General features: G+C 42.2%; 1 protein-coding gene across 1 annotated transcript in view; it reads left to right on the top strand.

Annotated features, from left to right (window-relative positions):
- Nucleotides 1–3,821: 3,821 nt before the first annotated feature.
- Nucleotides 3,822–14,724, top strand: part of SHISA9 (shisa family member 9) — a 471,441-nt gene continuing 460,538 nt past the window's right edge. The window contains exon 1 of the mRNA XM_073542891.1: nt 3,822–4,561. Within this exon, the coding sequence (XP_073398992.1) occupies nt 4,044–4,561 (518 nt within the window). The 5' untranslated portion in view covers nt 3,822–4,043. The remainder of the gene's footprint in view (nt 4,562–14,724) is intronic.

The raw sequence follows: 14,724 nt of genomic DNA, 5'->3' as shown, positions 1-14,724 counted from the left end.
CACTGTCTTAGCCCTGGTGTGGAAGGAGTCATAGGGGATTTCCTTGTAGCTCTGACAGAGCTTGGTGGCAGTGTTTCAGGAGGAGAGCTGCATTCTGGTGGTGGACTCTGTTGCCAGGAGCAAGTGCAACAGAGTAAAGCTAAGTGGTGTTTCCCTGTTTGTGTTTTTCCTTCGTGTGTATTAGTACAGTGGTGGGGCCAGTGCCTGCGCCACCCAGCTCCCTAGCAAGGGATAGGTGTAGGGTGTGCTAGGGTGACAGGTATCCTGAGCGGCGCCCGGTGCAGAACCGGCATAGGGAACGTTAGGAGCGTTAGGGACACTGACTCAGGGGAGTGCAGGAGGTCTCCACTTCCCCTTTCCCTATCGCAGGGCCCACCGTTGTAACTGTTTTCCTTTCCCCTTGTCTTGCTGTTTTAGTTACCGGCCTGCGGGCCATGTCACACAGGACTGTATCATGTGCCGCGTCTTGTTGTTTACAGTTACCGGCCTGCGGGTCACGTCACACCGGACGGGTCCATGTGACACAGAGGTTCTATGCGCTGTAAGCCTAAAATGATATGGTTATGCTGGTACTTATAGTTCCACAAATGTTTGTTGTGTATTACTTATAAGAGGGGCTTATAGGGTTAGTCAGAGAGCTGGGTGGGAATTGACTAACCACACATGCACCGCCCTTCCATGGGGGTGGTTACCATATAATGTGACTGAGGTTTGGTCACATGGGCAGAGTTCATGGACCTGAATGGTTCAGAGTGCTAGGTCCTGGAAGGTCTGTGATGGAAGGTCCCCACTGGGGATGAACTTCCTGAAGAGCACGCGGTGAGACCTTGGACCTGGTGGCCTTGGTGTTGGACGAACGTCATGAATAGCTCCCGGACAGGCCACATGTGTGTGCAGAGCCTGGGACGGCCCTACACTGAGAAAGATGCCATCCTGTTGAGGACCTTGGACTGACGAGGAGTCAGCCTGTGGAGCAGGAGCTCCTGAGAGGTAACCCCGGGTATGGGGAAAGAACTATGTGCATTGACAATGGTCATTTACTGAACTGTGCAGTCACCCAGTGACTGGAGTCAGGCATGACTAGTGAATGCTGTGTAAAGCCATATGTGATGAAGTAATTGACTGTGTAAGCCGGTAATGTGCAACATGGCTTAAAGTGCGGTTTATGACGTTTAAATAAACCATATGGACTGTTTTGTGTGAAAAACCTGTGCCTGATTATGTTAATCTGCTGCCAAGCGAGTGTTCCCCAACACACATAGTAGGTGCTATGTAAGGGGGTGAAGCACAAGAAGACTCAGAGGGAGGTTACCTTCTCCGCTCCTGACCTGGATACACTTGCCAAGACAGCAGGCTTGCTAGGGGGAAGACTTTCTGCCCTGGACATGCTGGGTCATGTGACTGCTGGGAGGAGAGAGGAAGAGGAAGGAGGGTAGCCTGAGAGCACGCGAAGCTCAGAGCAGCATGTGGAGGGGACAGGGCAGGTTGCAGCTGCACGCAGGAGAGAACTCCCGTTCAGGGGACAAATCCAGGGGGACTTTGCAGAGAGACTGCATCCAGTGACTGGAGAGGTACACTCTGACTCTGTAAAGAGACAGTGACCCCTGTGCGTAGCTCCGGCACCTGCAGTGTTGGTGCAGAGCCCCTGACTCCTGTTGAGAGACTTATAGAGACACAGAGCCCTTGATTCCTGTGGAGAGACTGTTTAGTTTTGGAGCATAGACTCAGAGCAGGGGTCACCCAGAATGCCTTGTGTTCCCCCTGCCTTTCTTCATTAACCCCCGAGACCCCTGTTGTGGGTCTTTAGAGACTGCAGAGCCTACAGCGACTAGAGAGATGACAAGTGCCGCTGCTGACGGCGCCGACGCGGGAGAAGACAACCCTATAAGCAAGTATCGTACTCAGCAGACTGATAAGTTCCAAGAACACCTGTTTCTAAGGCTACGTTCACACGTAGCGGAATTCTCGCGGAAGTTACCGTGAGAATTCCGGATTACATTCCGCGGGAAAATCGCATTTTAAATTCCCGCGATTTTCCTGCGGAAAAACTAGCGATTTGCAAGCGTAATTAGCTTGCAAAATGCTAGCATTTTCCAAGCGATCTGGAGCATCACTTGGAGAACTGATTGACAGGTTGGTCACACTCGTCAAACATAGTGTTTGATAAGTGTGACCAACTTTTTACTACTGATGCTGCCTATGCGGCATCAGTTGTAAAAGATAAAATGTAAAAAATAATAAAAAAAATAAAAAATATTGTTATTCTCACCTTCCGGCGTCCCGCGCAGCCTTCCCGCCTCTGTCCACGCTCCCGGTCCGAGTAATCCTTTGCGGAATGACCGCGAGACATCGCGCCCCCGCAAGATCTCGACGTCAGCGCGGTCATTCGCGCAAAGGATTACTGGGACCAGGAGAGAGGCGGGAAGGCTGCGCGGGATGCCAGAAGGTGAGAATAAACAATATTTTTTATTTTAATTCTATTTTTTACAGGGATATGGTACCCAAAGTCTGGAGTACAGTCTCCTCTCCTCCAGGCAGTGGGCACCATCCGCAAATGTTCTGCTTACTTTTCGCATGGTGGGCACAGCCACATGCGGGAAGTAAGTGGAACAATGCAATCCTATGGGTGCGGGATCGCCGCGATTCCGCTAAATTAATGAGCTTGCTGCGTTTTTTACCGTGAAGCGATTCCGCCGCAGGAAAAACCGCAGCATTAGCACAGCATTGCGGAATCCCATAGGAATGCATGGGATGCTTATTTTTCGCGTTTTCACGGCAAAATCGTGCGTTTAAAACCGCCGCGAAAACACAAAAAAAGCCACGTGTGAACTCAGCCTAACTATTATTCTTTTTGACTGTTTGATATACTGCTTTAAAACCAGTTTAACCCCCACTGCTTTCTCGCCGTGAGGAGTATCATATCCCTGTAAATAAAACCCTTTAACTTTTGATCTGTCTCGGTTTCGTGGTGACATACCAGCACCTGCACGTTTATGACAGTTACGCCACACTATCTATCTATCTATCTATCTATCTATCTATCTATCTATCTATCTATCTATCTGTCTATCTATGTATCTATCTATCTAGTATCTATCTATGTATTATCTGTTGATCTATCTATCTATCTATATATCTATCTAAAGTATCTATCTATCTATCTATCTATCTATCTATCATCTATCTATGTATTATCTATCGATCTATCTATCATCTGTCGATCTATCTATCTATCTATCTATCTATCTATCTATCTAGCTATCTGTTCCAAGTTGCGGCCACATCTGGATTGTGAAAGGGACATAAAAGCCTCTCTGCCCCTTTCTGTTTGACATTTTTCTTCAGTAATTCTCATATATTTGTACACATGAAAGCACAAATATATGTATTTCCAGGGTAGCGATGACCTATATATCCTTCACACATCCTGAGTCATAAGCATGTGAGAGCACCTGCTGAAATGTGCAGTCCTACTTCCATTGGAAGGCTTCATGTCGTCTGCCACTTAGTCCCACAAGTTACTTTATGGTTACATGATATCAGTGCAGACCAGTGCTAGAAGATTGTACAATGTGTGCTGATTGTAATGTGTCTGGAGGATTGTAAACTTTGTGCACATGTAGGATGATTTGCTGCTGCTCACCTTGCACTCACTTAAATCCCATTCCTCCTCATCTCTTGCAAGCTCTCCCTCCATACTCAAGACCTATGTCATCCCTCCCTCAGTCTCCACTCCTCCTATATCTATTCCTCCCCCTCCATCCTCCTCCTCCCCCCATCCCTCTCTCTCTCTTTTTACACTACTCTAACAAAGCAGAATCCCCTCTGCTTTCCTCGATTCCACAAGTGCAGAGCAGAAACAGGCAGAGCTTACTGCAATAGAGCAGAGCATCACCACCATAATCCTCATCATCACACCTTCCAGGTGAGGACTGCACTGGTGAGGACCTGGTCTGATGGGCTGAGACCTCTTTACTTCTCATCCTCATGGTTTTGCCACTTTGGATCTTCCATATCAAGTTAAGCTAAGGCAGCTACTTATCATGAAAGGAATTAGGGCAATATTATATTACTTCCTTGTGGATCTCTTTACTTTACTGGGTGGCACGCAGGGCAAGACTGGACTTCACTTTGGGAGCACTGAAGTGGTATCAGATGTCAACCTGTCCAACCATGGAGATCTAGAGTCTTCAGAGCCTCCTCAGACTGCAGAGGGTTGCAGGGGGTATTTCGATGTCATGGGGCAATGGGACCCTCCATTTAACTGCAGTTCGGGGGATTTTCTCTACTGTTGTGGTACTTGTGGCTTCAGATACTGCTGTAAGTTCAAACAGGCTAAACTGGATCAAAGCGTCTGCACAAACTATGATAGACCTATCTGGCTGCTACCAGGAAAGACACCTCCAAAAATTGATGACCCCATGCACGACCCCACTAGGGATAAAACAAACTTGATTGTCTACATCATATGTGGAGTAGTAGCTGTCATGGTCCTTGTAGGGATATTCACTAAACTTGGACTGGAAAAAGCTCACAGACCTCAGAGGGAAAACATGTCAAGGTATGTCACTCTTGACCAATTCATCTATATCATGAACGCCAACGCTTGTCATTTCTGCTGTTGTCACCCCTGACCCTATACACTAAGGTCGGGGTTCACTTTATGCCTACAGCTGTCCATTGACATCTAGATCAATGATTATTATGCTTAAAATATTTACCAATATTGTATCTGCAATTAAAAGTATCATATCTCCACAATATCTGGAGAGGAGGTTACAGTAACCCAGATCTGGAATGTGTACAGTGTAGGGTACACTACACTGCCCAGTGTGTATGATGGTCTAATGTAAGCTGTGATACACAACACACTTCACCACCCACACACGCGCTGACAAAATCCCAGATTTTTAGGTTTAACTGAATCTTACACGCATCTTGGAATTTGGCTCAGCAGCCGCAGATCTGTATCTTGGAAATGGAAAGTGCAGCAAACACCTGCTCTGTGGATGTCTGCATGTATGTAGGTTAAACTCATCCTTCTTGTAGATGTTGGCTGTGTTCACGGAGCTGTTCTTTTCTACCAAAGCCATTAGTACTGTCATCATGGCTAAATTCTGAGTAACGGATTTAAGAAGCCATTCCGAGAAATGAGAAGTCTCTCTTGGCATGTGGATATGTTGTTGTTGGAAGATTGCCCCTAATTTTGTAGGGCGGTGATGATGATGATGATGATGGATGATCAAGAGAAAGGGGGAGAGAGAGAGGTTGTCAGAAGTGGAGGGCGCAGAGATGAGTATGTGGAACTGGACAGGTACAGGAAAGGCCATGGGGGCTAGTACAACAATGTGGACAATAGCGAAGGCATCGGAGGAGAACTACGATGCACCAGCAACTGGCACCGAAGGAGATGGATACAGAGGGAAGATTGTGTGGGCAGTGGGCGGGATGACAGTTTGGGATAAAAGCCCGTTTTTCCCATCTTCTCGACATTCAGATCATGTCAGTATCTGTGTGAAAACATAACATATTTTTAACTTCTCTGTTCCCTCTGATTCATTATGCTAATCTCAACCACATGATAGCAGATGGAGATGAAAGGGTCTGACTTTTCTCAACAAATCCTAAATACGTCTATCTATCTATCCATCCATCTACCTATCATCTATTATCTATCTATCTATCCATCCATCTATCCTAAGACACCTATACACACAGTATTATAAAGGTGTCCATAGAACTGCCGCTCATTACGTTGATCCCACTGTTAACCAGGAGTCATACTGACAATCATAGCAACCAGTGATCTTTTATGATCTGCAGAAATCTATTAAATCAGTTGGAAAATCTACCCATGCTTCCAAATCCTTCTTGGTCTCTAGTCACTGTTTTACCTTTCTTTGCAATAAATACCAATAAGTATCCATAATTTCCCATTTAGGGAAATGCAAGTGTTAAACTGATCATCAGGGAAATCATTCTTTTCATTGTCTTTGCATTCAGGCGACTTACTCTGGAGTGCTCGCATAGGTGAAAGCTCTTTTTGATCGTGGCCAAATCTGTATGTCTATGGCCATAAAGTCATCAAAGGGCAGATGTATCTGACTGGTTCTAAGCTCCATGGAAATGAACAATCTATATTCTGCCTGCACTGGAAACACATGTGATCACACTAGATAAGCTTAACCCTATGTTGTATGGAGCTACAGAAAATCTTCTAGAATGCTGGAAATTAACAAACGCTTCATAAGTTTATAATGAAGTGACATCAATTGTGCTGCAGGTGAAGATTATCTAGATGGTCGTTTTTTTTCCTTCATTCATTCCACATCAATTAAAATAGATCCATTGATTTTCCCTTTAGATTGTTGATCCTCTTCCTCCAGGAATCTTTCCCTTTTAGGGATTTTGATAAATGCCCTTTCTTCTCAGTCTTACTGTTACCATTCCGGGGATTCACTGGAGAGGAGAAGGACATGTGTGGTGTGAATAGTTCTCTGTGGAATAGAAAAAAAAATGCATTTATATAGATGTGAAGTGCAATGGAGTGAGGTTTTTCGAAGCGTAGTCCCCAGCATTTCAAATAAGTGTTCTTCCACTTACAAGTCTATTGAGCCTGTCATTGCTCCTTATAACCAAAGCCAATGTGAAGTCTTATTGCATCGGAGTCCTATTCCTTCAATATCTGTGGCAAGATCAAGTTTTCTTTATGTTATTATCTATATGATAGCGTTAAACAAGGGGAATATAGGGACTTTAAATAATGTAATTGCAGATGGGAAGTAGATCGTCAATTTGGTTGGCATTTAGAGGGCAGAGTGTGCAACTTAGATAATTAATGATTTATGTAAATTATTACCGACACAACTGCTATGTTGGGCATAAAAGAGTGTAATATACCGCCCTAGTGACACATAAAGGTGAAATATTTTATTGGAAGATAGAAAAACCCTGTCTAATAAATTCAGTGGAAAATGTCACCTAGAAAGGAAACCAACTTAAGGGTAATAAAGCAACTGGTACTTGCCAATCAGGCAGTATCAATGCTATCAATATTAGATGGTCCATTTGTACCAAAACCAACCAACCTCTAAAATTCAGAGGAACATGTCTCAAGAAGATGTATTCTTCTTGTGATTCCACAAATCTTACAAGACCTCTGCATCAAAATTAGAAACAATTTTAGAACTACATTATAAAACGCATCAAACAACTGAAATCTGTTGTGAATTACATTAAAAAGCCCACGCCGAGGACACATAGGTGCCACTGTACAAGGTGTGGACTTTGGTTTAGGACTTTATTGATACAGACTAGTGTTTCCCAAACCCTGTCTTCACAGCCTCCAACAGATCATGTTTTCAGAATTTCCTTAGTATTGCGCAGGTGAAAAACCTGTGTCAATTTCTGATGTTTTGATAGTAATTCCATCTCCTGTTCAATACTAAGGAAATCCTGAAAACATGGTCTGTTGGGCTGCTGTAAGGATCTGATTTGGGAAATACTGATACAGTTGAACATTTGGGAAGAAAAGACTTAGAAAAAGTAGGTAGAAGGTTTGGGCATGATACGAAGCATGGATTCTGTCCATGAACCCTATAATACCTGAAACTATTAGTAGATCTGATAAATAGTCATTGTGGACAAGCATATTCGACATTGCTCTATGGAAATCATTAATATTCAAATCTGTAATTTTCCCAATGGGGATGATAAACTATCCCTATATGACTCCATATTACAAACATACACACTGCGGCCAGTCTTACAGAAAGGTAATTACAATATCTGTAGAGCTTGTTTATTGAGCACCTGGTGAAAAACCATTGGAGAACATACAAAGTCCATGCAGCCGTCATAGAGATAGTCATTCATAGGAGAACATACAAACTCCGTACAGATGGCCAGCCATGAGAGAAAATACAAACTCCATGAAGATAGTAAACCACTGAAACATACAAGCTTCAAGTGAGATAGCAAGCCATGACAAAACAAGCAAGCTCCATGAAGATAGTAACCCATGGGAGAAAATACAAAATCAATGTAAATCGCAATCTATGGGAGCACATACAAACTCCATGCTGATCATAAGCCATGGGAAAACATAGCAACAATATTCAGTTAGTACGGCATGGGAAAACATACAAAATCCATGCAAATAGTAAGCTAAGGGAGAACATACAAGCTCCATTGGTAAGCCATGGGAAAACATTCAAATTCCATGCAGATGGTAAGTCATGGGACAATATGCAAACTCCATGGGTAAGCCATGGGAGAACATGCCAAATCCATGAAGACAGCAAGCCATTGAGAACATACAGACTCCATGAAGAGAGTAAGCCATGGGGAAACATGCAAACACAATGAAGATAGTAAACCATGGAAAAACATACAACTGCATGCAGATTGTAAGCCTTGGAGAACATGCATAAAACAGCAACCTATTGTTTGTTGATTGGCGGTCAACCACCATGATGCCCGTTAGAAACCTGCTTTCCATAATGTATGAAAAAGACTAAAATGACAGCAAATCAAAATATAACAAATATGAGTCAAAACTTTGGTCTATGGCAATGATAAAATGTTAAATGTAAGTTGTCCGATATCGTACTTTATATGTAACCTTCAGACGTTGCTATGTAAGGAAGAATGTTAGCTAATGAACTGATGATTCTAAGAATTCTTTTCAATATATTCGAGACCTGAACATAGCAAGAACCTTTAGCCACCTGTATACTTGAAAGCCAGCAAGTCAATGAATAGAAAACTCAAAAATGATTCTACGTTTCTAAGAAAATATTGTGATTCATAAAAGAGAAATGTAGGTTGAATGCTCACTTCTTAAGAGGATGGATGCATATTATCAATTTCATGAACATATTTTCATAACATGTAATGGAGCTAGGTAGCAAGTGTTAAAGAATCTGTTCATGAACTGATGTTTGATGAGTGAGGGAGGAAGTAAGGCCAGAGGTGTTTGACAGATGATGCTCGCGGAGGATTTACCATTGTCTAATACATTTAATAAAATTAAAAGCTTGAGGAGTGGAATAAAATGGAAAGCCGATGGTCCTCCAGTTGGGATGTTCACAAGATTTCTGTGTATATATAATGGAATTCCATTATTTTAATTCCTCAACTTAACTTGAACTCACATTGCTTGGCTTAAGGCCCCGTCTCACATAGCGAGATCATTAGCGAGATCCCTGAAATGTCACAGATTTTGTGACGCAACAGCGATCTCGCTACGTGTGACACATAGCGGCGACCGGCCCCCCCCGCTGGATATTGCTGATCGTGCTCGAATGTCCTGGGCCATTTTTTGATCGTTGGTGTCCCGCTGGCCAGCATGCATCGCCGTGTTTGACGCCGACGAGCGACCTCGTTGGCGACGCAGAACTCAGGGACACAGGCGTGAGTCGTCAGAATAGCTGCTGTGTGACAAGGTCCCATCGACCGCCAAGGTCATTATACAGATCGCCGTATCGTTGCTGCGTTGTTGAAGAGATCTGCCTGTTTGACTTCTTACTAGCTACCATGTAGCAACGTACCAGCGATCCTTACCAGGTCGTATCATTTTTGGGATCACTGGTGCGTCGCTATGTGAAACGGGACCCTTAGTCGCATGTGATGACCCATTTTTAATTAAAAAAAAGGTTTTTTGATACTCTATCGGGAGATGTTTATTATATATGTGTCTACTTAGAGTTTGTGATGCGAACTGCAGCTGTCAAAGTTTTTTGAAAGCATGTTATTTAATTTGCTCACTTAGGTTCATCATATTTCGCAGCGCTTTACCTACATTGTCATCGCTGTAACCCATTGGGGCTCACATTCTAAGTTTTTTATCAGTATGTCTCTGAAGTGTGGGAGGAAACCGGAGAATCTGGAGGAATCCCACACAAACACGGGAAGAACTCCTTGCCGACATGCTGCATATGTTGCAATAAAGTTTTTGAGTAAGTATAGTGCAATAAATGAGTTCTTAAAGGGAATTTTTATTAAAATTAAAATGAGAAATCTTGTTATTTTAACACTTGCCTTTTGGGCTATTTTAGACTCTTAATTTCCTGTTGTTTCATGAAATCTACTTGTACATCATCAGCATAAGGCCTGTTTCACACTTCAGTTTTTTGTGTCAGTTAAAATCCGCCAAAAAGGTGGAAAAACGGATCCGTTCCTAACTGATGTGAACGGATGGCACCGGATCCGTTTTTTTGACGGATCCGCTGAATGAAGAATTTTAAAGGAACCGCTGCCCGGAAAGGAAGGGTACAGTTCGCCAGAAAGGATTTCAGGGTTAAATTTCCGGCTGACTTCCTTTCTCCGGGCATGCGCACTGTAAAATGCGGATCCTGCAGCAAAAAAAACGTTGCAGGGTCCGTCCAGGCATGCCGGCGGACGCAAAAAAATTGGCGGATCCGCAAAAAAAGGATCCAGCGGATGGCCATCCATCAAGATCCGCCGATAATGCAACTCAATGGGGAAAAAAACTGATCTGCCAAAAAATGGCGGATCCGTTTTTTTCAAAAACCGGCTGATTTTGACTGATGGTCAAAAATGGAAGTGTGAAACAGGCCTTAGACTGACTCAGACTCTATCTTTTGTATTTGAGCTTCTAATGAGTGTGTGAAAATGTCAAGGCCAATCGTAAAAAAAAATCATTTTAATGGAAAAAAAACTGATTAAAACAGTAGGTCATTTTTATGGTTACTTAATCTCTTTAATTAAATACACAAAAATGTGTTTAATTTAATAAATGGGTTAGACCAGAGGTCCTCAACCTTTCTTACCTTGAGGGCCGTATTCAGATTTGAGAGATGGTCATGAGCCATATACAGCTCCAACCCCCCTCTCCACACATACACACATCACAGGAGTGACACTCTGAGCTCACCATTACTGGTATGTGAGCCAATGCTTTTACATAGAGGGCACAAATGTTATCCTCATAAGAACCAAGCACTGTAAATTTACGACACTTGATCCTGGGATTTATTTCTATACTATTGCACATTTATGACGCAGGGTTAAAGCTCCTGCTATCTAGCAGGAGCAAGTCAGTTTGGAATTCTAGAAGACAAAAGCAGTTTATTACTACTTCTGTCTTCTATTTTGTGACTACATAATGTTTAATGAGTGCTATGTAATGTATGGAAGTACCCACTTGGTCGGTGCTTCTGTAGCACATGGTGATCACATGATTGCTAGGTGTCAAATGGCAAAGCAAAGATACTGGATCTTTGCAGTCCCATGTAAGCTCTGCCAGTGACTTATGTCACAGTAGCATTCTGTATTTCCCTGTAACTGTGGCTCTGGTGGATGCCCCAGTTACAGCTGAAAAAAATTATCAATAAAGTTAACAAAATGGCGCCCTAAGATCTTTTATGATCTATTGGTGGATAAATTGTATATTATATATATATATATATATATATATATATATTTTGTGTGAAAAAGTGTTTTCCCCCTCCTCCCTTCCTTATTTCCTATTCTTTTGCATGTTTGTCAAACTTAAATGTTTCAGATCACCAAGCAAGTATAAATATTAGGCAAAGATAGCATAAGTAAAAACAATATGCAGTTTTTAAATGAAGGTATTTATTAAGGGAAACATAAATCCAAACCTACAGGTCCCTGTGCGGAAAAGTGATTGCTGCCTAAACCTAATAACTAGTTGGGCCTCCCTTGGCAGCAACAACTGCAGTCTGCAAACTGGTCCACTCATCTTTGCAGAATTGTTAAATAAAATTAAACAGAGGAGTATAGAATCAAATACCGCTATATTAAAATTAATATCACATGTGCATCTATACATACGTATTATATATATATATATATATATATATATATACCCCTCTGAAATAAATGGATGGCTGACCCAGCGAAGGAGATCTATTCCGAAACGCACATCGGGGCGCATCAGACCTGCACTCTACATTGCACATTTGGCTTAACAGGTAATCTTGTCCTCCATCTTGCACTGGCGTTTTGTATTTGCTCTCATTGTACATTTTTATTCTGGATTCCTAGCCACATTTGCACATGTTAGCACTTAAGCACTTTAGAGCACGTCCAACATTTAACTTTTTTCATTATATTTGATATATATTTTTTTACATTTTCACTTCTTCACTGCTTTGAGGCAATGTATTTACCTGATTCTAGGTTCTAAGCCTATATATTATGGGAATCATAAGAATTTAATATTCTAATACTAAGCTGATTTCTTTTTATATGGTCTCATTTATGTGTTGTGGTATTGTGTCTTTTTAATCTATGCACTCATATGTTGTGCCAATTCTTAATAAAGGCAACTATTTATAAATATTGCATCTTTATCATTTTTTTTATTTATTTTACATTATTACATATTTTTTACCCTGCTTGTTTCTACTTCCATCAATCTTAGAGTTCTTAATCTCTTTGCAGAATTGTTGCAATTCAGCCACATTGGAGGGTTTCCAAGCATGAACCGCCTTTTAAGGTCATGCCACAGCATCTCAATCGGATTAAGGTCAGGACTTTGAATAGGCCACGCAAAAGTCTTAGTTTTGTTTTTCTTAAGCCATTCAGTGGTGGAATTTCTGGTGTGTTTTGATCACTGTCCTCCAGCATAACCCATGTGCGATTCAGCTTGAGGTCATGAACAGATGGCAGGACATTCTTCAGAATTTTTTGGTAGAAAACAGCATTCATGGTTATATTTACCACAGCAAGTCTTCCAGGCCCTGAAGCAGCAAAACAGCCCAAGACATCACACTACCACCACCATATTTTATTGATGGTATGATGTTCCTTTTCTAAAATGTTGTGTTACATCTACTCCAGATATAATAGGATATACACCTTCCAAAAAAATCAACTTTTGTCTCATCAGTCTACTTAGTATTTTCCCAAAAGTCTTGGGAATCATCAACATATTTTCTGGCAAAACTGAGATGAGCCTTTATGTTCTTATTGTTCAGCAGTGTTTTTTGTCTTGGAACTGGCATGCAGGCCATTTTTTCCCAGTCTCTTTCTTATGGTAGAGTCATGAACAGAGACCTTAACTGAGGCAAGTGAGGCCTGCAGTTCTTTGGATGTTGTTGTGGGATCATTTGTGACCTCTTGGATGAATCATCGCTGCCCATTGGGGTAATTTTGGTTTGTTGGCCACTCCTGGGAAGGTTCACCACTGTTCCATGTTTTCACCATTTTTTGGATAATGGCACTCACTGTGGTTCCCTTTAGAAATAGCTTTATAACTAGTGTTGAGAGATACCATCCGATATTGAGAAATATTGGATCGGATTGGATCGGCCGATAGCCAAAAAGTATCGCCGATTCTGATACCGGAAGTCCCATTCAAGTCAATGGGACAGAAATATCGGAATTAAAAAACCCCTTTCTTTACTTGCACATCCTGTTCGGGAGGGGGGAAAAGTGTGGGCGGTGCGTGGGCGGACACTGTGCGTGTCTGTGTGTGCAGGTGGGGTCTGTGCGGGCCTGCCAGGGGTCTGTACGGGCCTGCCGGGGGTCTGTGCGGGCCTGCCGGGGGTCTGTATGGGCCTGCCGGGGGTCTGTGCGGACTGCCGGGGGTCTGTGCTGGCTGCCGGGGGGTGTGTGCGGACTGCCGGGGGTCTGTACCGGCCTGCTGGGGGTCTGTACGGGCCTGCCGGGGGTCTGTGCCGGCTGCCGGGGGTCTGTGCGGACTGCCGGAAGTCTGTGCGGGCCTGCCGGGGGTCTGTACGGGCCTGCCGGGGGTCTGTGCGGCTGCCGGGGTCTGTGCGGACTGCCGGGGGTCTGTGCTGGCCTGCCAGGGGTCTGTGCCAGCTGCCGGGGGTCTGTGTGGGCCTGCCGGGGGTTGTGTGTGCAGGCATCGTCCGATGGGACTACAAGTCCCATCGGGCTATGCCTGCTACAATGACAGTGATTGACACATTAGCCAATGATGGGACAGTAGTAGTCCCATCATCCGGCTAATGTGTTGAATGTAAAAAAAATATATATATATATATATATACATACTACATACATACTACATATATACAACATTCATACAACATACATACATACTACATACATACTTCATATATACTACATTCATACAACATACATACATACTACATATATACTACATTCATACAGCATACATACATACTACATATATACAACATTCATACAACATACATACATACTACATACATACTACATATATACTACATTCATACAACATACATACATGCATACTACATATATACTACATTCATACAACATACATACATGCATACTACATACTACATACATACTACATATATACTACATTCATACAACATACATACATGCTACATACTACATACATACTTCATATATACTGCATTCATACAACATACATACATACTACATACATACTACATATATACTACATTCATACAGCATACATGCATACTACATATATACAACATTCATACAACATACATACATACTACATGCATACTACATATATACTACATTCACACAACATACATACATGCATACTACATACTACATACATGCTACATATATACTACATTCATACAACATACATACATGCATACTACATACTACATACTGTATATACTACATTCATACAGCATACATATATGCTACATACTACATACATACTTCATATATTCTACATTCATACAACATACATACAACATACATACATACTACATATATACTACATTCATACAACATACA

This window comes from Dendrobates tinctorius, unplaced genomic scaffold, assembly GCF_039654945.1.
Source record: "Dendrobates tinctorius isolate UK_male_01 unplaced genomic scaffold, ASM3965494v1 ptg000129l, whole genome shotgun sequence".
Taxonomy (NCBI): Eukaryota; Metazoa; Chordata; class Amphibia; order Anura; family Dendrobatidae; genus Dendrobates; species Dendrobates tinctorius.
This window is presented reverse-complemented; position numbering and strand designations above follow the sequence as displayed.